This window comes from Apodemus sylvaticus, chromosome 2 (genome assembly GCF_947179515.1).
Source record: "Apodemus sylvaticus chromosome 2, mApoSyl1.1, whole genome shotgun sequence".
Lineage (NCBI taxonomy): Eukaryota > Metazoa > Chordata > Mammalia > Rodentia > Muridae > Apodemus > Apodemus sylvaticus.
The window spans coordinates 22,191,123-22,215,009 of NC_067473.1; the positions used below are offsets into that span (position 1 = coordinate 22,191,123).

Consider the following 23,887-nt stretch of genomic DNA (forward strand, 5'->3'; position numbering starts at 1 on the left):
AGCTAATTCTCCCTCTACTTAAAAATATTTATTTCAATACTTTCGTGTCGTGTATGAGTGCATGACTGCAGGCTTGTCTGAGTGTGGGTGTGCACAGAAGCAGGGGGCAGTGTTGGAACACCTGGAATTGAAGTCGCTGGTGGTCATGAGCCACCCGAAGTGGGTTGTGGGAACTGAACGCAGGTCCACACTCTTTAACTCCTCGGACATCTGTCAGCCCCTTCCTGTACTGTATAGTGAACAAATAACTGAGTGACTAAAATCACAGTAGTCACACATCAGCCAAACCTGTCAGTGTACATCAGGTGGTCCAATATAAGAAAAGTCACTGAATTCATACTGTGGGAACACACAAGCAGTCTGAAAAAACCCCTAGTTAAGTCTTCCACGTGTAGGTAGACCCCATGTTTGTGTGACAGGCCACAGCCAGTCAGTGAGTTCTCAGTTCTGGTTGTGGTCAACATTCCAGCAACCACATGAATATAAACCAAAGCAATAACATTCTTACATTTTTAAAGGAGCCATGTGAATCCTTAAGAGGGAGGAAAATCATACTGCTAATGTAAAAGCGCAGTATTGTGTGCACCTATAAACTTTGCTTATTTTGCAAAGTCCAGTCTGCATATCTGTCAAAAATGAGCTTCCTGTGCGTATTTGCAGCTCTGGTAATTCTTTAGGGCTTTTGTGTTAAATAGTGCTGTTTTGCTCTCCCTGGATGTCCTTTGATGTATAGAGTGTGACTGGGAAAACAGTAACATTGAATAGAATAGCTATTGAAAAGAATTGGCCTTCCCACTGCTGTGGTATTACTTAAAGGTAAGAACTAGGTGGGCGTGTGCCGGCAACTCACGCGCTCACATAGCATCAGGTATACATGGACTAATACAAAATACCTCTTAGAAGCTTCAGCAAATTTAAAGTAAGTAAACTCAAGCTGTCTGTCCATGGTGGTGCTTTTTCACTTTTGTCTATTATTAGCACGATTATGAATGCAAATAACTTACAGTATGGAAGTTATATAGCAGCAGTTGAATATAGTAGACAACTGTGGGCACACATAGCTTAATTGCCATTCCAATTTCACCTTTGTGCTTGTTTTGTGTGTTTGTAATAGGAATGTGGCTTTACCAGGGATTTGATACTATTTGCAACTTTTAATGAAGGTAAAAATTGTACCATCTTGAGCATTTTGTGGGTGTCCTGGTGAGTCTCCTGTGTAACTTTAGCTTTCACGTCACTCCCTGTGTTTTTCTCTCACAGTGAAAAGTCAAAACCCTTTGGTAAAAAGTCTTAAGCTTTTTAATTGCTATGAAGATTTTGAACTGAAGAAATTGCTATTCAATATAATTGTGATCTTATGTAAAGATTTAACTACTGTGCAGGTAAAGACAACTCAAAATAGAAAAGTTAATAAAAGCATCTTATATAATAGTATAGTATTTTTGAAATCATGATTGCAAATCTTTTGTTAACCAATTCATTTCTATACCATTGAGAGTAACAACCTTATCAGCTTGCAGTCCTTTAAGATGTCCTTTGAAAACAGCACACATGAAGGATAACTTTGAACTACACTCACCAAAAAAATAGTAGTTAAGAGATTGAGCAATATATTCAGATCTCCTAACTAAAAGAGCATAAACAAAAATAGTTCACACAGCCTAGACCACGCACCCTCTGCTGCTCAGGACTGAATACCTGTCCTTGCTGCCACTGAGTCACAGGCACAGTCCACACACCTAGCCTGTCGGTTTCCACTTACTCTCCAGAAAGGGATGACTTAATGTACAGTAACAGCTGACCTCTGCTGTGCCGATCTCAGACCCTTAGGAGCCTGTATTTTCTTCACACAAGCCTAACATCTTTCATTTTTATTCACCCATCTCGCTTTCTATTTCTGTGTCACGTAGTATTTCAATGTTGTCCACTGAGTTTTCACAGTGATGCTAGAACTAATATTCTTGTTCTTAACTCCTAGTCTCGTTCTCTTTCAATGTCACCATGAAGTGACATGCTAGTGAATTCAGTAGAGAATAAAAAAACCTTCATGATTGTTACATAGACTAATGCTAAGTAAGTAGGAAAAATAGTATTATATAGGGCAGAGTTTTACATCATGAACTGAAATATGCATCAACCAGTATTAATGATTATATTAGCCACAAGCCATTTCCTTTTGCCATTGGTCATTTTATAATTTTTCATGTTTTAATTTTTTTATTAAAATGCTAGGTTTAATAGAATTATAAAATCTTAACGTGTCTAATTAAAAATGGCTTGTGACCTGACAGTCATTGATATGGTGTATCTTATGATTCTTTCATTTGTACATAAGAAACAATTAGCTTACAGTGCCCTATTACATTTGTGTGCCTTGAGGGCTAGAGGCACAGGAGAGAGGGAGGCTGGTGGACTGGTATGCTCAGTCCAGCTATGATCCCAAGCACTGTAAACAGAGAAAACTGAAAAAGCAGGGAAGAAACACCACCCAGTTATTTGCCTCCGATCTCCTACCTTTATGATTTTGTTATATATGTATGTACCTGAGTGGTATCAAAATGACTAATGTATATTTTCTGTTATCATTGACTGAAGAGCTCACACCCCAGGAAAGGGCGCATTGCTCTGTCCTTGATGGCGCTGGTATGCTGTCATTTTTGTTTCCATGTGTTTGGGATAACTCTACTGTCACAGATAGAAAAGAAATATTTTGAAATTATCACTGAAATATCGAATTTGAGATCTTGTATTTAATTTTGCTAAATTAAATAAAGCTATCCTAATTATATTCCTAACAAAGTACATTCTGCCTTTTCTTGTAGCTATTAATCGATGGCAAAGTTATTTTGGCTTTGTTGACCTATGTAAAAAAGCCTGAGAGACTCAAAATCATCGAGTGGTCCGCAGCACAGTATGAAGAACTACAACTGCATGCGATTGCCACCTTGTCCTCGGTGGCTCCTCTGTTGATAGAAGAGTACATGTCATGTCACGGCAATGCTCGGATCCTTGCGTTTCTAGAATGGTGTGGGCATGAGGGTGAGTTTCCGGCAGGATCTGGCAGCACTCTTGTCTGGTCTGCATTTCAACTGAACTCTCGGTATTTACACAGAAAAACAATAGTTACACTGAAGAAAACCAAAATATCGAATTCATTTTTGTAGTGGATTATATGAGTTAATAAACATTGAGATTTTAGGGCTAGAGAGATGGCTCAGCAGTTAACATCACCTACTGTTTCTGCAGAATACCTGAGTTGGGCTCCAAGTACCTGTGTCGGGGAGCACACAACTGCCTGTAATTCCAGCTTCAATGAGAGTTCCAGCATCAGTGACCTGTGCAGGCACGGGCACTCACGTACACAGGCCCCCGCATGGACACCCAAAGATAAAACACATGTTTTAAAAACATTGATATTTCAAACTTAAATATTAATCAGTATCCTAAATATAACTAATAAATGTTCAAAAGAAGTTATATAATTTTATTCAAATTTTTGTATTATGAGGCCTATACAAAGATTATACTTAGAAGGGAAATTTATCTGGACGATATTTTAGTGTGTTCATCCAACAAACACTGTCTACTGAGTGCCAGAAAATACATTTAGGTGAAAGTGGACACAAATCCCTAAATAATGTTATAATGTTTAAAACCTAGTTATCTAGCCACAAGCACTAGCTCTAAGCTATTGCGTGTCAAAAAGAAAAGCCTCAATTTGCAAATGTTATTTTATTCAATTCTTAGAAAGAAAATAAATATATTCATGTGCTTACAAGTTTGATTAGGAAGATCGATTTCTTTCTGTCAGTAATTTTTCTGTAGAACATGTTGGAGGTGTAAGAAAGAGAAAGGAAAGACTCAGAAGAATTCACTAGGCTGTCCACAGACTCATAATCCTCCCACCCCAGCCTCCTGGGTGTTAGGGTTATATATACTCAACACCACACCTGGATGAAAAGAATCTTGTAGGATGCACTTTCATTACATCAGCAATAACCAGACCCAGACTATAAGTCCCAGCTATTAAAGGTGCTAAGACAATGGACTGAGCAACCTGTCTCACAATAGAGAAGAAAATCATGTATTCATTCACAAAGGAGAGAACATTTTTATCCTTTGTATGTTTTAATATATTGAGTTGCTAAACTTAACCTTATTAAATTAGGAAATAAAAATGTTCTGAACATAGTTCACATTGTTTTATATTTACAGAATACTCCAAGGCAAAATGGAAAGTGCTGCCTCATAAGTTGCGTAGCTAACAGTTACTTGTGCCTCCTGTGTGCTGGGTCTTACAGAGTCCCTCAGGCATTCCACCTCTGGTTTGTCAGATGGGCAGAACCCAGTCTGAGAAGTTACATAATATATTTCTGACCACATAATAAAAGCAAAGCAAAGATTTAACCAGGACTCCATGATAACACACAGTAGTGCTTGAATTCTTTCAAAAATCCTTAACCTAAGGCTACTTATAGAAGCCTGTAATACATTATTATTTGAAATAGTGTATTACAACAGAAAGAGACTGTTAGGCATGTACCCCAGTTAGTGCAGTGCAGGCTGAGAACCTGGTAAAAGGGCATGCACCATAATCCAGCACTTAGGAGGCAGAGGCAGGAGGACCACAGCTTGAGGGCATCCTCAGCTAACAGGTTCCAGACCAGCTTGGGACCCATGGGCTCTGTCTCACAAAGGAGAGAAAGTTTTACTTGACTTTTTATCAAAACCTGCCAAATCTATAGTAATTAAATAACGGGGCGCTGTTCCAGGGATAGACAATCGTCGACTGCGAGAGATGGCATTTCCATTTCTGGAGACGCTGATAGTTCACGAGAGAAGGGTTGTGTGGAAGCAATGGATCCTCCACAGGAAAATGAAAACTTTACATTCTCTCACCTTGTTATTTAAAAAAAAAGTTTGCAAAATGAAGGCTTGTCTAAATACCTAAACTGTAAGACTCTTAAAGAATATGTGACAGATAGCATTTTGATAGGCATCAAGAGAGAAAATTTTTGTTTTAAAAACTCAGGAGCTTAAGCTGCAGAAGGGAAAGCCTACATAACAATTAGAAGAATTACAAGAAACTGTATAACAACATCTGCAACATACTAATCCACAATTCCAAGCAGCTACTACTTTTTGATGCGGAATTCAAGTTGAACTTTTTAAAAAACATGTATTTTAGCAGGAAGGTGATTCAGCTAACAAACACAGAATAAATGAGGATTGCCATGTTACTCAGAAAGTTTCAGATGTTCTACAAACATTTTAGGAGCTCAACCAGAGAAGTAATTAGAGAAATGCAGGTTAAGCTAAAGGTGAGCTACTACATAATGTTTAACAGATGTAACAAAAGAATCGACTGGTTTGGGCATTGTGTCCATTGGGTAACTTTTCTAAGATTTGGTTAACATCTCCTGTATGATGAGGGTCACTTGGAGAACCCCTTCTCCATTCAGGACAAGGACAAAATGTTCACCGTAGTGTTGGTACCAGTGAGTGGATAAACTGATTTGTTTTTAAATGAATGCTGAAGGCAACTAAAATAATGCCCCAAGTCTACATATGATACTGTAAATGATTTTTTAAAAAATTACTTTTATTTATTATTATTTATTATTAGCTGTGTGTTTGTGTGCACACAAGTACAGCAGTTGTGCATAGAAGCCAAAGGTATGAGATCCCTGGAGCTGGAGTTCCAGGCTCTTGTGAGCTACCCTCTGTGGGTGCTGGGAACAGAATTTAGATTCTCTGGAAGTAGAGTATGGATTCTTTATTGCTCTAGCTCCCAATGTGAGTAATTTTTAAAACATGGCATTTACTAGCAGAGCATTGCAAGAGGCACAAACAATGATAACTTTGGGTAAAATGTTAGGAAGCATATTTCCATTCTGAGAATAGAAAGAAAGAAGGAAAGGTCAATATTTCTGTAAGAGAGAGAGAGAGAGAGAGAGAGAGAGAGAGCAAAGTTGATTGGATTTTAATATCTCCTTTAATATATAGATATTTAAAATATATGTTTTGTTTATAAATTTGCTTGAAATGTTTCAAGCTTTGGGTTTCTTAGTATAAATTAAATTGTTAATTTTTCCTACAGATTCCTACTTCATTCATGGTAACAGTTTCCATGGTACAGGTGGCCGTGGAAACAAGTTTGCCCAGATGCGTTACACTTTACGACTCCTCAGAGCCATGGTTTATCTTGAGGATGAGACTGTGAACAAGGACCTTTGTGAACGAGGGGTTATTCATCAACTGATAGGTAACATAGTGCTTTGCAACCCGCTGGGGAAAGTTTGGTGTTTATGATCCTGCAGGCTTTCTATGAAATATTTTTCTACAAGTTGATTTTATGAATAAGCATATCCTTACCATTTTCCTGGGTTTTGTTTCATCTTGTTGAAATCAAGCAGTTCTCTTTTATAATCAATCCTTTAAACATTTATTTCCTCAGTTAGAGACTCCTTTATTAATCAGTATCTTTTTAATTTAAGTGAACTGTCGTTAGGTCTCATTTTTCTAGTAATAAACTTGCCACTTCTTGCTAAGCAGTGTGGAGCCATTTTCAAAATAGATAAAAGTTTCCAATCTATTCAGAATAATCAGCACATCTGTGTGTATAGAAAAGTATCCAAGAGTTTCTCTTCTAACTAGAAAATTCATGAATTTCAATTTCCAGCTCAAACTGCTTTGCCCTTTATTATTTGAAAATCCATAGTCCTCCAGCCCTTCCATTCTTGGAACTGAAAAGTGCTGTTCTGCCACTGTTTCATATAAATGTCATGTCGATGGCCTCTGCAGCCCAGCGCTCTGCTTCCACATAGTCAACCAACCACAGAAGTGTCTGAACAGAAAAAGACTTTTCTTGTCATTAGAAAGTAGTAATTTATAACAATTATTAGCATAGTATTTCCACTGTACTAGAAATTACAAGTAATCCAGAGGTGATTCAAAGTATACAATAATACACATACAGTTTCATATGCAAATGCTGTACCAGTTTGTGTTAGAGAACTAGATTTCCCTGGGTTTTGGCTTCTCAAGAACATCTGTACTCTGCCCATGTTAGCTCTCTGTGGCTATGATAAATAACTGGGAGAAACTGGCTCACAGTTTTACAGATCTCCACCCATATTAACTTGGCTTAGTGTTTTGGAGACTGTGGTAAAGCATTATGTCAGTCATCTGGCGTGGAAGTAAAAGAAAAACTGGAAAAGATCAGGTTCCCATCACCCTCCCTTCTAGTAGGCCACACCACTTTACAGCACTTCCCAACACCTATGCCCCTGGGGGGCAGTCACGATTTAAAATGGAAACATTGCTAGACACCAACTAATTGCGATCTTCTTTAAAAACGAATCCTCTACTTATTAAAATATTTTTCATCCAAAATTGGAAAAGATAGTGTTCTCTGATTATAATATTTGTGAGTAAAAGCAAACATATATGTTGAGACAGGGCCCAACTGTGTAGAAAAAGCTAGCCTCACACTCACTACAATCCACCTGATTCTACCTCCTGAATTGTGTAGTCAGAGTATGCACTGCCATGCATAATTTTACAAGGAAATTGAAAGTGAAGTTGTGTAAAAGCATTTTTCTTTGTTCCAAGTGGGATTAAAATACCACAAAGTACATTTTATTCACAGGTATGTGCACTCCATTACACAGTTTGAGCCGGAAGTGCAATCTCTGTCTACCCAGGGAGGGACAGTCATCCTGCTGAGCTGAGGGGTCTGTAGAGGAGCATAGCAAACAGAGCTCTCTCAGGACATTCACCCCTTCATTCTAAGTTGATCTTTGTTACACAATTCTTAGATGCAGGAGCCTTGTCTTTTTTAACCTAGCAGGGGTTTGTAGCAGTTCCATCCTCCATCCTCAAGAATATAGAACGTGCATTGCAAATCCACTATCCATGAATTATGCTTTCTCCTCCGACGGAGAGATTAAAAACTGTATCAGTCAGAATGCTGGGGAAACTTGTCCTGATAAGAACAAAAGAGAGGCATGGCCTGTCTTACCTTGTGCTGTCACACATCTGGCATCTGGTGAGTGGCAGAGCAAATAAATATCACCAAGGGGTGTGTACGTGTGCGTGTGTATGTGTGTGTGTACGTGTGTATGTGTGTGTGTACGTGTGTATGTGTGTGTGTACGTGTGTGTGTACGTGTGTGTGTGTGTGTGTGTGTGTGTGTGTGTGTGCCACAATACACATGTGGAGGTCATAGGACATCTTTATGGAGTCACTTCTCCTCTTCCGTCACCTTGCACAGGTTTCCCAGACCAAGCACAAGTACCAGGCTTTTCCAACCCAGCATCTTTACACGCAGAGCCATCTTCCTGGCCCAAATGCGGCCCAAATGCTGTGTTTTAGAAAGAATGGAACAGTGAAAGTAAAGGCAGAGAGTTCAATGTACCTTTATAAAATGAAGAATATTATTCTTTATAAATATACTCTATGATCCAGATCAAAGGTCCATAATTTCCTTGGGAAGTAAGATGAGGTAATCTTGAAAAGAGAATTGTAGCCAGCTCTTACAGGATTTCTGTAGACAACTCTAATAAAGGAACACATATCCCCCTGAGCATAGGGGACCTGACACTCTCTCTAGCAAGTTCTGCTATGTTCCTTGGGCTCTCATTCCCCACCCTCCCTTCTAAAAGGATAGTGCCACAGCAGCTGGGCCAGTAGACTGTTTCATTCTTTAGAAACAACTCTGAAGCCTCCTGTTAATGACAGTGTGCTCTTTACCTGTTTAAAAGAGCCTTCCTACCGTATTCGGCAAAACCAGAACAGGGAAGTGGGAAGGGGTGGGTGGGAGGACAGGGGGAGAGAAGGGGGCTTATGGGACTTTCGGGGAGTGGGGGGCTAGAAAAGGGGAAATCATTTGAAATGTAAATAAAAAATATATCAAATAAAAAAATGTTTTAAAAAAAGCCTTCCTAAATTCTGAAAGTTTAAAGGAAGTTCCATTTTTGGGAGACTTTTATTGTGAATGCCACCTGATTAGTGGTAATAATAACTGTTGAGTCAACTTTGGGCTTGTTTGCAAGGAGAGGATTTTGAGAGCTCATGGAATCTGGCTGCCTAAAGTTGCAGAAGGTATTCTCTTTATATAGACTTGCAGAGAAGGTCTAGAAGAAGAAAGAAAGAAACAGCAGAGATAGAGCACACACATAGAAGGGTCTCCCACGTTTGCTCCCAACTAGCAGAAAGAAAGAAGATAAAACAACTTACAGTCAGACGTTTTGATAACAAATGTGCAGAAGCATTTATTTCTGCTGCATAGAACTACATGTATTTAGACAAAATTAATTGGTCAAAATATGTTGTTAGGTTGTGATTTAATGACATTCCACTTACTCTGTACTAACATTTTTACATATGTAACACTGGTAATTATATTGAGATATTTTATATCATTGTGGTTCTACACACACACACATACACACACACACACACACACACACACACACACACACACGTAGAAATTCTTTGTGAGACAATTGACTTAAATGCTTAAGAAATCCATTTGCCACCCTCTGTCCAGTTTCTAGGTTACTATGCAATGAAACTAGCCCCTCCTCTAATAAAATGTTTTCTCTAACTGAAAAATCCTTTGATCTTTTAAAAAATGTATTCTTATATCATCTATCATATGATATATATCAATCATAGCATATATCAGATAGATAGATAGATAGATAGATAGATAGATAGATAGATAGATAGATAGATAGATAATGTATCGTCTCAACCACAGTTGGCTTCCCTCTCCCCCTCTTAGTTCCTTCCCCCAACCTTTCCCACCCCATGCATTGATTTTTCATTTTCCTTCAGAAAAGGTCAGGCCTCCCAGTAATATTAATCAAACATGGAATAACAAGTTGCAATCAGATTAGAGACCTACTTTCTTGTTAAGGCTGGAAGAGACAACACAGTAGGGTCCCAAAAGGGTCCCAAAGCAGGCAAAAGAGTGAAAGACAGTCCCCCTGCTCCTAATACTGAGTCCCACAAAACGGTTACACCGGCAACAAATACGATCAAATCCATGCAGGGTCCCTGAAGTCAGTTGGCAGTTCAGTCTCTAAGCCCCTGTGCACACGGATTAGTTGGGTCCATGGGTTTTCTTATGGTGTCCTTGGCCCCTGTGATTCCCACAATCTCCCCCCCCACCCCCACCCCCACCCCCCACCCCCCCACCCCCACCCCCGCCCCGTGGGATTCTACAAACTCTACCCTATGTTTGGCTGTGGGTCCCTGCATCTGTTTGCATCACTTGCCAGATGAAGCTTCTCTGACAACGATTATACTGGGTTTCTGCCAATGAGTATTGCAGAATATCGTTAAGAATCATTTCATAAATGGCTCCAGACACATAGGTAGCAGAGGATGGCCTTGTTAGACACCAGAGAAAGGAGAGTTCCTGGTCCTGGAAAGACTTGATGCTGTAGTGTAGAGGAATACCAGGGCAGGGAAGCGGGGGAGGGTTGATTAGACAAGGGGAGATGGCTTACGGGAGGGGGAACCAGGAAAGGGGACAACATTTGAAATGTAAATAAAGAATATATCTAATAATAATAATAAATGAATAAAATATAAATAAAAAATAATGAAAAACAACAACAACAAAAAAGAATCATTTCATAGATGTTTTTCTCTAGTGGTGTTTGGTTCTGTCTCCAGTCTCTGAGCTGTCTGGGCTGTGGTTCCTGGCTCTCCAGATAGTGTCAGGGCTGGGCTCCCTCTAGTAGCATGGGTCTCAAGCTGGATCAGTCATTGGTTGGCTACTCCCACAATTTCTGTACCACCCATACACCAGCAAATCTTGCGGGCAGGACAAATTGTAGGTCAGAAGTTTTGTGACTAGGTTAGTGCCCCAATCCCATCACTGGAAATCTTGCCAGGTTTCAGAAGATGTCACATTCCGGCTCTTGTCCCCATTGCTAGAAGTTATAGCTAGGCTCATCCTCATGGATTCCTGGGAGCTTCCACTGCACTAAGTATCCAGCTCATCTCTGAGTTGCCCTCATTTCCAGTTGTCTCTCCCAGTTCTGGTTCTCTCTCTCTCCCCCCCCCCTCTCTCTCTCTCTCCCTCTGCCTCCTTCCCCCCCTTCTTCCCTCCCTTTTTCCTCCTCCCTTACCCCCCTTCTCTCTCTCCATGCTCCCTAACCCGATCCCTCTTATTCCCACCCTCACGCACCTGCACTCCACCCACAGGATCTTTTTCCCCTTCCCAGGGAGATTCATGCATCCACCTTTGAGCCCTCCTTTTTACAAAAACAGTGTCACGAGGTCTCATTTATTAATTTTGGATCTTAATGCTTGTGCTGTTGGTGTTCTGTACAAGGAATTGTCTCCTGTGACAGTGTATTCAAGGCTATTCCCCACTCTCTCTTCATTCAATCTCAGTGTGCCTGATTTTATGTTGAGGTCTTTGATCTACTTGGACTTGAATTTTGTGTACAGTGCTAACACATGGATCTATTTGCATTCTTCTACATGATAAAATCCAGTTAGACCAGCATCATATGTTGAAAATACGTTCACTTTCCCATTGTCTAATTCTGACTTCTTTATAGAATATCAGGTGTCCACAGGGGTGTGGATTTATACCTGGGCCTTATATTTGATTCCATTGACCCTGTCTCTTTTTATGCCAGTACCATGTGGTTTTCATTACTACAGCTCTTTAGTCGAACTTGAATTCAGGATGATGATAACTCCAGAAGTTCTTTTATTGTATAGGATTGTTTTACCTATCCTGGGCTTTTGTTTTTCCATATGATGTTGAGTATTATTCTTTCAAGTCTGTAAAGAACTGTGTTGGAATTTTGATGAGAATTGCTTTGAATAAGTAATTTCTTTTAGTAAGAGGGAAATTTTTACTGTGTTAATCCTACCACTCCATGAACATGGGAGATATTTCCATCTTCTGAGGTCTTCTTCCATTTCTTCATTCAAAAATTTGAAGTTTTTGTCCTACAAGCCTTTCACTTGCTTATTAAGAATTACACCAAGGTATTTTATATTATTTTTGGCTGTTGTAAAGGGTGTTGTTTCCCTGACTTCTTTCTCAGTCCATGTGTTGTTTGTATATAGGAGGGCTACTGAGTTTTGTTCCTTTGAGTTAATCTTGTATCCAACCACTTTGCTGATGGGGTTTATCAGCTGTGGGAGCTCCATGGTAGAATTTCTGAGGTCACCTATATTATCTTATCATATGCAAGTAGCCGTACTTTGACCTCTTCCTTTTCAATTTCTATCCCTCTTGTCTTCCTACTCTAGCCAGAACTTCAAGTACGGCAGAGTAGACAGCCTTGTCTTGTTCCTGATTTTAGTGGAGCTGTTTTGAGTTACTTTCTGTTTAATTTGATGTTGTCAGTTGGATTTCTATATATTGCCTTTATTATGTTTGTATTGTTTATCATGAAGGGATGTTGAATTTTGTCAAAGGGTTTTTCAGCATCTAATGAGATGACCAAGTTTTTTTTCTTTGTTTATATGGTGGATTACATGGATGAATTTTTATATGTTGGACTGTTCCTGCATCCATGGGATGAAGCCTACCTGATTATGGATCTTTTTGATCATGAATGCTTTGTGCATATTTACTGAGTACGTTTGTACCAATGTTCATGATGGAAAATGGTCTGTAATTCTAATTTCTTTGCTTATGGTTTTTTTTATTTTGTTTTGTTTTTCAGACAGGGTTTCTCTGTGTAGCCTTGGCTGTCTTGGGACTCACTCTGTAGACCAGGCTGGCTTCTAACTCAGAAATCCATCTGCCTCTGCCTCCCAAGTGCTGGGATTAAAGGAATGTGCCACCACTGCCAGACTTCTTTCTAATTTCTTTATGAAGGCACTTAGTGCTGTGAACTTTCCTCGTAGCACTGCTTTCAGTGAGTCCCATAAGTTTGGGTATGTTGTGCTTCATTTTTATTGAATTCCAGTAAGTCTTTAATTTCTTATTTCTGTCTTAACCATTTATTCAGTAAAAAGTTCTTCAGTTTCCATGAATTTTTAGGCTTTCTATTGTTTCTTTTGTTGTTGAAATCCACCTTTAAGAAACAGAGGTCTTGTAGGATACATGGAGGGGGTCATTTCAGTTTTCTTGTATCTGTTGAGACTTAATTGCAACCAAGTGTGTGATCAGTTTTGGAGAGGGGTCTGTGAGGTGTATATAAGAAGGTGTATTCTTTTGTGTTTGGGTGAAATGTTGTGTAGGTATCTGTTTCATTTTGTTCATAGTGTCTGTTAGCTCCATTATTTCTCTGTTTAAGGTTTTGTCTGAATGATTTGTCCATTGGTAAGAGTGGGGTATTGAAATCTACTCTCTATTAATATGTTCAGTTTGATGTGTGATTTTAACTGTAGTGATGTTTCTTTTACAAATGTGGGTGTAGGCAAGGTGCCCTTGCCTTTGGGGCTCACATGTTCAGAAGACATCTTCTTCACGGAGTTTTTCCTTTGATGAGTATGAAGTATACTTCTCCATCTCTTTTGATTAGTTCTGGTGGAAAATCTGTTTTGTTATATCTTAGAATGGCTACGCCATCTTGATTTTTAGGTCCATTAGCTTGGAAAATTTTCTTCTATGATTTTGTTAAGAATATTTACTGGATCTGGGAAATGAGATTCTTTTCCTTCTATTCCTATACTACCTAGGTTTAGTGTTATAATAATGTCTCAGATTTGACCAATGTATCATTTTTTATCTTCTACACCTGAGGTTTTCTCTTCCATCTCTGGTGTTCTGTTGGTGATTTTTGTGTTCATAGTTCCTGATCATTTACCTAGATTTTCTGTCTCCAGGATTCTCTATTTATGTTTTCTTTATTGCTTCTATTTCCATTTTTAGGTCTTAAACAGTTTTATTCATTTCCTCCACCTGCTTTTTCTTGGTTTGATTGGGTTCTTTAAAGGATTTATTCATTTCCTTTCCATTGTTTGCCTTGAAAGGATTTGACCATTTCCTCCTTAGGGGCCTTTACCATCTTCATAAAATTAGTTTTAAGGTCATTTTCCTGTGCTTCAGATTTGTTGGAATATGCAAGACTATAGTAGGAAGGCTGGGCCCTGGTAGTGTATATTGCCCTGGCTGTTGTGTTCTCAAACTGGCCTCTATCACCTGGGTGTGGGATAACTGTAGGTTTATAGGCCAATTTCAGAGTTTATCTTTGATGAGTGGATTTTCCCCCCTGTTTTCCATTTCCTTTCTGTTATTCTGTCTTGAGCAGCCTATGGTTCTGGTGACAGGGCATGGGCAGACTCTGTGACATTTGGGTTGGGATTTTGAGATTCTAGGAGCTTAGATGGCCTCTGGGGTTCAAGGGTACCTTTATGTCCTCTGATAGAGTAGAGCTTCTGCTAGAGTTGTGATCTGGGATATGGTGTTAGGGGACGGGGTGCTGTTGACACACTGGGCAGGCTCTGAGGAAATGTTGGATGTCTGTGGTTTCTGGATATAGTCATGGCATCTAGTAGAGCATGGGGATTCTCCTGGAGTTGTGGGCTAGAATGTGAAAAGTCTTCTTAAAGGGAGTTTCCTAATAGTAAATAATAAAAATGTATCTAATAATTACATTCTTCAACTTTTCTCTTACCAGAAATTTTTAAAACTATGATGAGCAGACCTGCTGAGAAGGAAGAGGCCATTGCCTTAGAAATCCAGTCTGACACATTACTTATTCTGTCAGGCCTTTGTGAAAATCATATCCAAAGGAAGGTATGTAATGTGGAACCTCCCAGTCCACAGTGCCCATACATGTTTTCCCTTTTTTCTAATCTTGTCTCCTGTGGGATGATGGGATGGCTCAGCACTTAAACACGCTCAGACTAAGCAACATGAGTTCCATTTCTGGAATCACATGACAGAAGGAGAAACTTGTCTTCGACCTCCAAACATGCATCATAACACACACCTGCCTATACAAACGCACAATGAATAATAAACCAAATTTAAAATCTAACTAAATTTTAATACCTTTAGAGTACGGTTACATGCATCCTGTGTAATGTTCAAGGCTTGAATATATATCTAAGTAGGTTTTTTGAATGTGCATAACATATTTTACCAATACTCCAGTTGGAACATGTAATATGCATCTCTAAGCACAATCTTGTACAGGTATCACATTGACTTATCTGTTCTGCAGACATGCACCTATAGTTAGTTTTGACAATTCTGATACAAGTGAAATCACACAGAATTTGGTCTTCCATATGTGGTTTTGTTATCCAGAGAGAATTTGCCATGTGTTTCTGGAATATATTCATAGTGTTGCATGTATCATTCTTTTTTTTATCACTAGTGATCTATTACCTATAAAAACCTGTTTATCTGGTGTCTTCTTGATAAGCACTTAGGCTTTTTGTATTTAAACTGTTAAAACAAAAGTTTGAGTGAACACTCTTGATCCAGTCTTTCAGGAAAATGTAATTCTTTCACTTCTTCTGAGTAAAGACCTAGGACTAGAATAACAAGATTGAAAGTAGCCAAGCAGCTATCCATAATAGGCTGGATTGTCAGAAATATTGCTTGGAGTTTCAGCTGTCTTTATATATGAAACTAGAATATTAAAACAATGGTTTAATTCTCTTTCATAGTTATTAGCTCTATAGTAAGCTATTGTCATAAAATGATAATTTCAATAAGATAGAATTGGAAAGATAAAAAATTTAGATAGATTTTTAAAAAGTTTAGATGTATATATATTTTATCTGTATGAGTATTTTGCTCACAGGTGTGTCTGTGCACTGTATGCATGCCTGGTACTAATGTCAGAAGAGGGTATTGGATCTCCTGGAATTACGGATTTTTGTAACTGCCATGTAAGTGCTAGTAATCAAATGCAGTTCATCTGAAAGAAAACAAGCACTCTAATACCATAAAGAGAGTTTTAAAGAGAGGCAATAGGAAGAAAAAGATAGGTTTGACTCCAAACCTTGAAATATAACATACTGTTCTTTTCTGCCCTTAGCCTGCTCATCTAGAATAATAATCATGATCTAAGCAGGAACTAGAACAGAACGGCATGGCAGTGAGGAAAGGAACTGGTAAAGGGAAACAATTGAGTTCTGATAGGTTTATATAAGTCATTAAAGGTTGGCTTGTCACTTATCTACTTACTCCTCTCCTGAGAACATGGCATCTGCCGTGATGCTTATTGATGCCTGCTGCACATTTACAAGACTCTAAGCTGCATTCACCCCAGTGTGGAAAAAGTTATGGACAAGTCTTATATGGTTTACATTTTAAGACACAGAGAAAAATTACTAAGAACACTAAGCTAGCACATTGATTTTAAAGTGATTGGCTTTATAATTTACCACAAAGAACTAAGAATGAATGAGTACATTCTTTAAAAACAAACTACTTTTTAGATTTCTTTATTTTACGTGCATGAGTCTTTTGCCTGCATGTAGGCATTCACCACGTGTGTGCTTGGTGGCACGGATGTCAGAAGAAGGAATTTGCTTCTCTGAAACTGGATGACTGTGAGCTTGATGGATGTGGGTTCTGGAGAGCCACATATGAGAAAAGCAACAAGTACTCTGAACTGCTAGGCCACCTCTCTAGCTGTGAATAAGTACAGGTTTTAATTGTTTTAAATTCCTAGCTTGGAAACTAGCAAACCTAGTTTGAAAACAACCAAACAATGCTAGTATTATTTTTCTGATATAAAAATATTCCTAAGGGGTAGGATGACATAGAGAAGGTGACAGAACAATTATATATTTATTCCAAGAAATGATTTAAACAACTCTCTTTGACAGGAAATGTTTGGAACTGAAGGAGTTGACATAGTTCTTCATGTAATGAAAACAGACCCCAAGAATTTACAGAGAGGTTTAGGCTACAATGTCCTTCTTTTCAGTACATTGGACAGCATTTGGTGAGTATTTCAATGACTAAGTGAACACCCTAGTATAAGGAAATTAAGTTTACAGCTATTGTTTTCTTCCCTCAGAAGTGCACTCGAGGGATAAGTCAGTGCCTTTTCTGTTAGATAGCCTGAGTGTGAATTTGCCAAGTAACCAAGTCCATCTACCATGCAAGTAGAAAAGCCACTCGTTTCAAAAATCATTTGTTGTGATTAATTCCATTCCACATTGGTGTCGTGTGGGAAACAGAAGCATCCCTGTTACATATGCAGGATGATGCTTCTGCTTTAGCTCTCTTAGGCACTCAGCATTGCTCCAGTGACAGTCATCTAACTTTCCTGTAATTTTGTGTTGTTTTAGTAATTAGAACTTCTAAACATAAGTGGACATTTGGTATAATTAGTTTTCCTTGTACCTTTTCGATCTTAGATTTTATTGATAACTTAAATGCATTAAATGTTCTCAGAGTTCTCCAAAGAAACAAAATTAATATGTTCTATATAGAGAGAAATATTTATTGTAGAAACTAGCTCTGTTTAAAAGTTAACAAGTTGTAAGCAGGAAAAAACAATGCAAGCTAAATGTCTATCTTGGCTTCTTTTCTAATTTCAATTCCACAATGATCTGACAAAAGTAACTTAGAGAAGACCAGGTTTATTTTTGCTCATAATTCCAGGTTCCAGTCCATCACGTGAGGGGTCAAGCTGTCAGGAGGTAGAAGCAGCTAATCCCCTTACCTCCACAGTTAGATCAGAGAAAGAGCAAATGCTTGTGCTCAGCTTGTCTTCTCCATTCTTAGATAAGGAGAGGGGGACATAAATAACCCAGGGAATGGTGCCACCCACAGGATGGGTCTTCTCACCACAGATAATGTAGTCAATATAACCACCAACAGACTTGCCCAACCTAACTGGTCTCTTGTTTTAAAAAAGGAAGCCATTTTTAACCAAAGAACAGAGGAAGCTGACCCTAGCAGGCTTTAAGGCTTGGAAGAAAGATAACTGCTACTAATGACTATCATCCTCATCATTACTATTGTCAACAGCTTTGTCAGCTTACTAAGGAAACTACTGAGAAAAACAGTAAAAGTAGCCCTGGAAGCAGTCTCAGTCCCTCACTCCGTGCAGTCACATAGACTTGAGCAGTAGGCACTGTAGCAAATGTCACGTGCAAGGATAAATGTAATCAAGATGGTCCTGGGAAGGCTTGATGCAGCAGTGTAAGGGAATACCAGGACAGGGAAGCAGAGGGGTTGATTGGGGACAGGGGGAGGGAAGAGGGCTTATGGGACTTTCAGGGAGAAGGAAGCCAGGTAAGGGGAAATCATTTGAAATGTAAATAAAGAATATATCTAATAAAAAAATCATCAGATAATTTAGTTGCACCAAACCATGAAAGATATGGGAAACACATAAATACAGCAACTAGAGACCTTCAAGAATCATCGGTGAGAAGTCCCTGTAACTCAACTTGCAAGGCACCTACCACCAACCTTTACTCTCCTCCTCCACACATGCGCATGCATACACAAATAAAATCTTGAAAAAATTACAGTTGAACCACATTTATAAAGCTTCTTTAGAGTTTCTATGTTTTAAGTAAAAACAAATTACCTACTTGGTTTAGAGGACTAAAGTAAAGGCATTGCTGTGATAGGAGGGAGGGTCTGCAAGTCAACTCCAACTACTGATGCTTGCTGAATGACTGGCTTTCTCTTAATTGAAGGTGCTGCATTTTGGGGTGTTATGCTTCTGAGGATTATTTTCTTGAAAAGGAAGGGATTTTTCTCCTTTTGGATATACTGGCAGTAAGTACTATCCACAGCACTCTAACACAAAACATGCATGCGTCCATGTTAACCTTTTCCAAACCAAGTGCCAAAAAAATAGGTTTTTTTTTTTTTAATAAATGTGCCTCAAACTATGTTCAGATATAGTGATGGGCTTTTGTTTGTTTGTTTGTTTGTTTGGGGTTTTGGTTCTTTTGCTTTGTTTTGAGACATGGTCTCTCCATGTAGTTCAGGCTATCCTGGAACTCACTTTATAAATTGGCCAGCCTGGAATTCACAGAGATCCTCCTGCCTCTAACTTCTGAGTGCTGGAATTAAAGGTGCATGCCATGCCCAGCTAGATATATTGTTTTAAACAAAATCCCTCCCAGAGATTCCCAAAACACTAGCATATTAAGGGTTCTGAATATTCCTCCAGTCAATGTTCCCACACACAGGTAAGCTGATGTTCTACTCTGTCTACCTGTGAAGAAATAGTTTCTGACAAGCTATACTGTGTCCTCTGTCAAATCTCTATCATCCAATCAAAACTTTTCAGCTTTTCTCCAACACTAACGTTATGGGTAACATTAGAAAAAGATGACTGTAAAGAAGTGCCTGCAGTCCAGAGGTAATATGAGGACATGTGGTGTGTCAGGCATGAGCTAGGAGCTACCACCACCTTGCAGCTGTGGAGAACAGACATCATTTCCATTGATCTGAATTAGGACTGTAGTCAGTATAACAGAGGAAGTCATAATTTAATATCAGTGAAATACGAAAGTCTCATGCAGAGTCATAGCCATGTCGATTTTAACTTCACTTTTTATTTTATTAACAGAAGAATAAACCCACTTTGACTTGATAAACATACCAAAATTATCAGTCTTATCCTGTCCTTGCAAGAAAATTTGTATATTACTATATTCACAATGTTTTCATCTATAAAACCAGATAACAACAGCATCTGTCTGCCCCCCACCCCCCACCCCCGTGTCAGGAGCTAAATGAGTGACATACTGTGGGTGTCTGAGCACTCTGTGAATATGTACATGAATATGCTGTGCATGTGCGTATGTAAATTCATTGACCTGTTATGCCTATATACATTGTTGTAATGTGTTTGCTATGATTAGGTCACTAAGTTGTACATACCCTGGATTTAGTCAGTAAATGTTAAGAATGTTCTTGCAGCCAGGCGGTGGTGGCGCACGCCTTTAATCCCAGCACTTGGGAGGCAGAGGCAGGCGGATTTCTGAGTTCGAGGCCAGCCTGGTTTACAGAGTGAGTTCCAAGACAGCCACAGCCAGGGCTACACAGAGAAACCCTGTCTTGAAAACAACAAAAAAAAAAAAAAAAAAAAAAAAAAAAAGAGGAATGTTCTTGCATCAATTTCAACCATTAACATCTGTTTCTTTCCCCTGGAAGTAAAGTAAAAAACAACAACAAAAACCACTCGGTTCTGTTTCTTTTTATTTTTTTTATTTTTTTTTTATTGAATATAATCTTCATTTACATTTCAAATGCTAAAGCCTTTCCCGGTTTCCCCCCTCCCTGAAAACCCTCAACCCCTCCTCCCACCCCCTGCCTCCAAGTGTATGCCCCTCCACCCAACCCACTCCCACCTCCCTACCCAACCCCTCCCTGCCCCATTTGCCTTTGTTGGGGCATCTTTTGAGCCTCTGCAGGACCAAGGACCTCTCCGCCCATTGATGCCTGGCAAGGCCTTCCTCTGCCACATTTTTGGCTGGAAGCATGTGTGCCCCTTGATTGATGGTTTAGTCCCTGGGAGTCCAGGGGTGTCTGGGTGGCCGACATTGTTGTTCTTCCTATGGGGTTGTAAACCTTTTCAGCTCCTCCAGTCTGCCCTCCAACTCCTCCATTGGGGACCCCACGCTCAGTCCAATGGTTGGCTGCTAGCATCTGCCTCTGTATGTGGAAGGCTCTGGCAGTGCCCTCTGGAGACAACCATAACAGACTTCTTTCTGTATGCACTTCTTGTCATCCATAATAGTGTCGGGGTTTGGTGACTGTTTATAGGATGAATCCCCAGGTAGGGCAGTCTCTGGGTGGCCTTTCCTTCAGTCTGCTCCACACTTTGTCTCCTTTATTGCTCCTGTGAGTATTTTGTTCCCTTTCTCAGAGGAACCCAAGCACCTCCACTTCAGTTCTTCTTCTTGAGCTTCCTGTGGTCTATGAATTGTAGCTTGTTTATTTTGAGCTTTTGGGCTAACAGCCACTTATCAGTGAGTGCATACCATGTGTGTTCTTTTGTGATTGGGTTACCTCACTCAGGATGACACTTTTTAGTCCCATCCATTTGCCTAAGAATTTCATGAATTCATTGTTTTAAATAGCTGAATAGTACTCAATTGTGTATATATACCACAGTTTTTGTATCCATTCCTCTGTTGAGGGACATCTGGGTTCTTTCCAGCTTCTGGCTATTATAAATAAGGCAACTATGAACATACTGGAGCATGTTTCCTTATTACATGTTGGAACATCTTCTGGGTATATGCCCAGGAGTGGTATAACTGGGTCCTTAGGTAATACTATGTCTAATTTTCTAAGGAACCACCAAACTTATTTCCAGAGTGGTTTTACCAGCTTGCAATCCTACCAACAATGGAGAAGTGTTCCTCTTTCGCCACATCCTCTCTAGCATCTGCTGTCTCCTGAGTTTTTCATCTTAGCCATTCTGACTGATGTAAGGTATGAGATGGAATCTCAGGGTTGTTTTGATTTGCATTTCTCTGAATAACTAAGGATGCTGAACATTTTTTTAGGTACTTTAGAGCAATTCTAGTTTCCTCAGTTGAGAATTCCCTGTTTAGCTCTGTACCCCATTTTTATAGGGTTATTTGACTCTCTAGAATCTAATTTCTTGAGTTCTTTATATACATTGGATATTAGCCCTCTATCAGATATAGGGTTGGTAAAGATCTTTTCCCAATTTTTTGGTTGCTGTTTTGTCCTATTGACTGTGTCCTTTGACTTACAGAACTTTGCAGTTTTATGAGGTCCCACTTGTTGATTCTTGTTCTTAGAGCATAAGCCATTGGTGTTGTATTCAGGAAATTTTTCCCCTGTGCCCATGTGTTCAAGGTTCTTCCCCACTTTCTCCTCTATAAGCTTCAGTGTGTCTGATTTTATGTGGAGGTCCTTGATCCACTTGGACCTGAGCTTTGTACAAGGAGATAAGAATGGGTCGATTTGCATTTTTCTACATGCTGACCTCCAGTTGATCCACTAGCATTTGTTAAAAATGCTGTCTTTTTTCCACTGGATGTTTTTATTTTTAGCTCCTTTGTTCAATATCAAGTGACCATAGGTTGGTTTTGTTTCAAAACAGCTCTGCTAAAAGGTTAAATATTATGGAGTATTTACTGTATTGCAGTCTCTCCTTCCCTCCCCCCCCCTCTCTCTCTCTGAAAGGGTTTCTCTGTGTAGCCCTAACTGTCCTGGAACTTGCTCTGTAGAAGATCAGGCTGGCCTTGAACTCACAGAGATCCACCTGCCTCTACATTCTGAGTATAGGGATTAAAAGCATGCACCACCTCACCTGACTCTTGTTCTTATAAAGGATATTTGTATTGTCCTGTTTTGCTAAAGCAGGTTCTCAACTTTCCTAGTACTATGACTCTTTAATACAGTTCCTCATGTTATGGTGACCACCAAACATTGCTACTTTATAACTGTAATTTTGCTATTGTTATGAATCATAATGTAAATATCTGTGTTTTCTGGTGGACTCAGGCAGCCCATGTGAAAGGGTCATTCAACACCCCCATAAGGGGTCATGACCCACAAGTTGAGAACCACTGCTCTATAAAAACAACTTTTAGAATGAATCTATATATCTATATCCATATATAGACATAAATATGTAAATATAGATACAAAGGATTTGTTAGAATGGCCTACAGTCTGGTCCACTGGTCTATCAATGGCTGCCTACATATGTAAAGTCCAAGAATCCAGAAGTTGTTCAGTCCATGAGCCGTGGTCTTCAGTACCCACCAGAATCCTGAAGATGTAGGCTTTAATACTAGTGAAGGAATGGACTTGCTAGCAGGAGCAAGCAGGCAAAGAGAGCAAGCTTCCTTCTTCCATGTCATTCATATAGGCTACCAGCAGAAGATGTGGTCTTGTTGGCGTAGATATGGCCTAGTAGAGAAAGTGTGTTACTGTGGAGGTGGGCTTTGAGGTCAGATATGCTCAAGTGTGGCCGGTGTGAAACAGCTGCCTGTGGACCAAGATGTCCAACTCCTGGCTCCTCCATCACTATGTCTGCCTGCACACTGCTATGCTTTCCACAATGGGGATAATGGACTGAACCTTCAAACTGTAAGCCAGCTTCAATTAAATGCTGTCCTTTTAAGAGTTGTTGCCTTGCTGATGGTGTCTTTTCACAGCAATAAAACCCTAACTAAGACACCTTCCCAGGATTTATATGTAACCAGTAATTTATCATGGAGGGTGGGCCCACAGTTCCATCTCTAGTCTATGATTGGTTGCTGACAAGCTCAGTTTTGTACTGGTCCAGTGCAGGCAAACATAGCTACTGTGAGGTCAAGCAGTCTGCAGTGGCTGTGTCATGTTCTGAAGGTAGTATTTGAAGCCCTTCTTCCCGTGTTCCACCTCTTATAATCTATCTAAATATAATCTTATAAATATCTAGTTTAGAGACGAGCATATAGCCATCACTTATTCTTAGCAGTTTAAGCAGCTATGACTATCTGCATTTAGCACTGTTGATTACTGTTAGCATTCTGGCTAAACTCCACCCCACAGTTACCTGGAAACAGCCAGGTAGGCCTGGGTCACTATAAAAGGAGCTACTGGCCCCTCCTCCCCTCTCGCTCTCTTTTTCTCTCTCTCTTGCCTCTTACTCCCTCTCTGTCCCCATTCCTTCCCCCTCTCTCCACATGGTCACGGCCAGCCTCTCTCCATTCTCCCTCTCTCTGCCTTTCTCTGCCTCTACTACCCTCTTAACTCCCCTCCCCATGCCCTAAATAAACTCTATTCTATACTGTATGTCATGTGGCTGGTCCCTCAGTGGGAAGGGAGGCCTTGGCATGGGCTTCCAAGTCACCCCCTTCCCCCATACCTTACCACACCCCATAGAACATATCTTAGACATCTTTCTCTTTTAATAAACACAAACAGAAGATTCTTGATTCGAGAGTGAATAGCATTTACCTATAGATACAAAGATCAGTGTTT

At 39.6% G+C, this 23,887-nt stretch overlaps 1 protein-coding gene across 1 annotated transcript in view; it reads left to right on the forward strand.

The window, feature by feature from the left end:
• Positions 1-23,887, forward strand: part of Cfap69 (cilia and flagella associated protein 69) — a 77,098-nt gene that overhangs the window by 37,896 nt on the left and 15,315 nt on the right. The window contains exons 10-16 of the mRNA XM_052172412.1: positions 1,115-1,163; positions 1,261-1,382; positions 2,823-3,039; positions 6,101-6,265; positions 14,613-14,731; positions 16,783-16,901; positions 18,616-18,697. Of these exons, the coding sequence (XP_052028372.1) occupies positions 1,115-1,163; positions 1,261-1,382; positions 2,823-3,039; positions 6,101-6,265; positions 14,613-14,731; positions 16,783-16,901; positions 18,616-18,697 (873 nt within the window). The remainder of the gene's footprint in view (positions 1-1,114; positions 1,164-1,260; positions 1,383-2,822; positions 3,040-6,100; positions 6,266-14,612; positions 14,732-16,782; positions 16,902-18,615; positions 18,698-23,887) is intronic.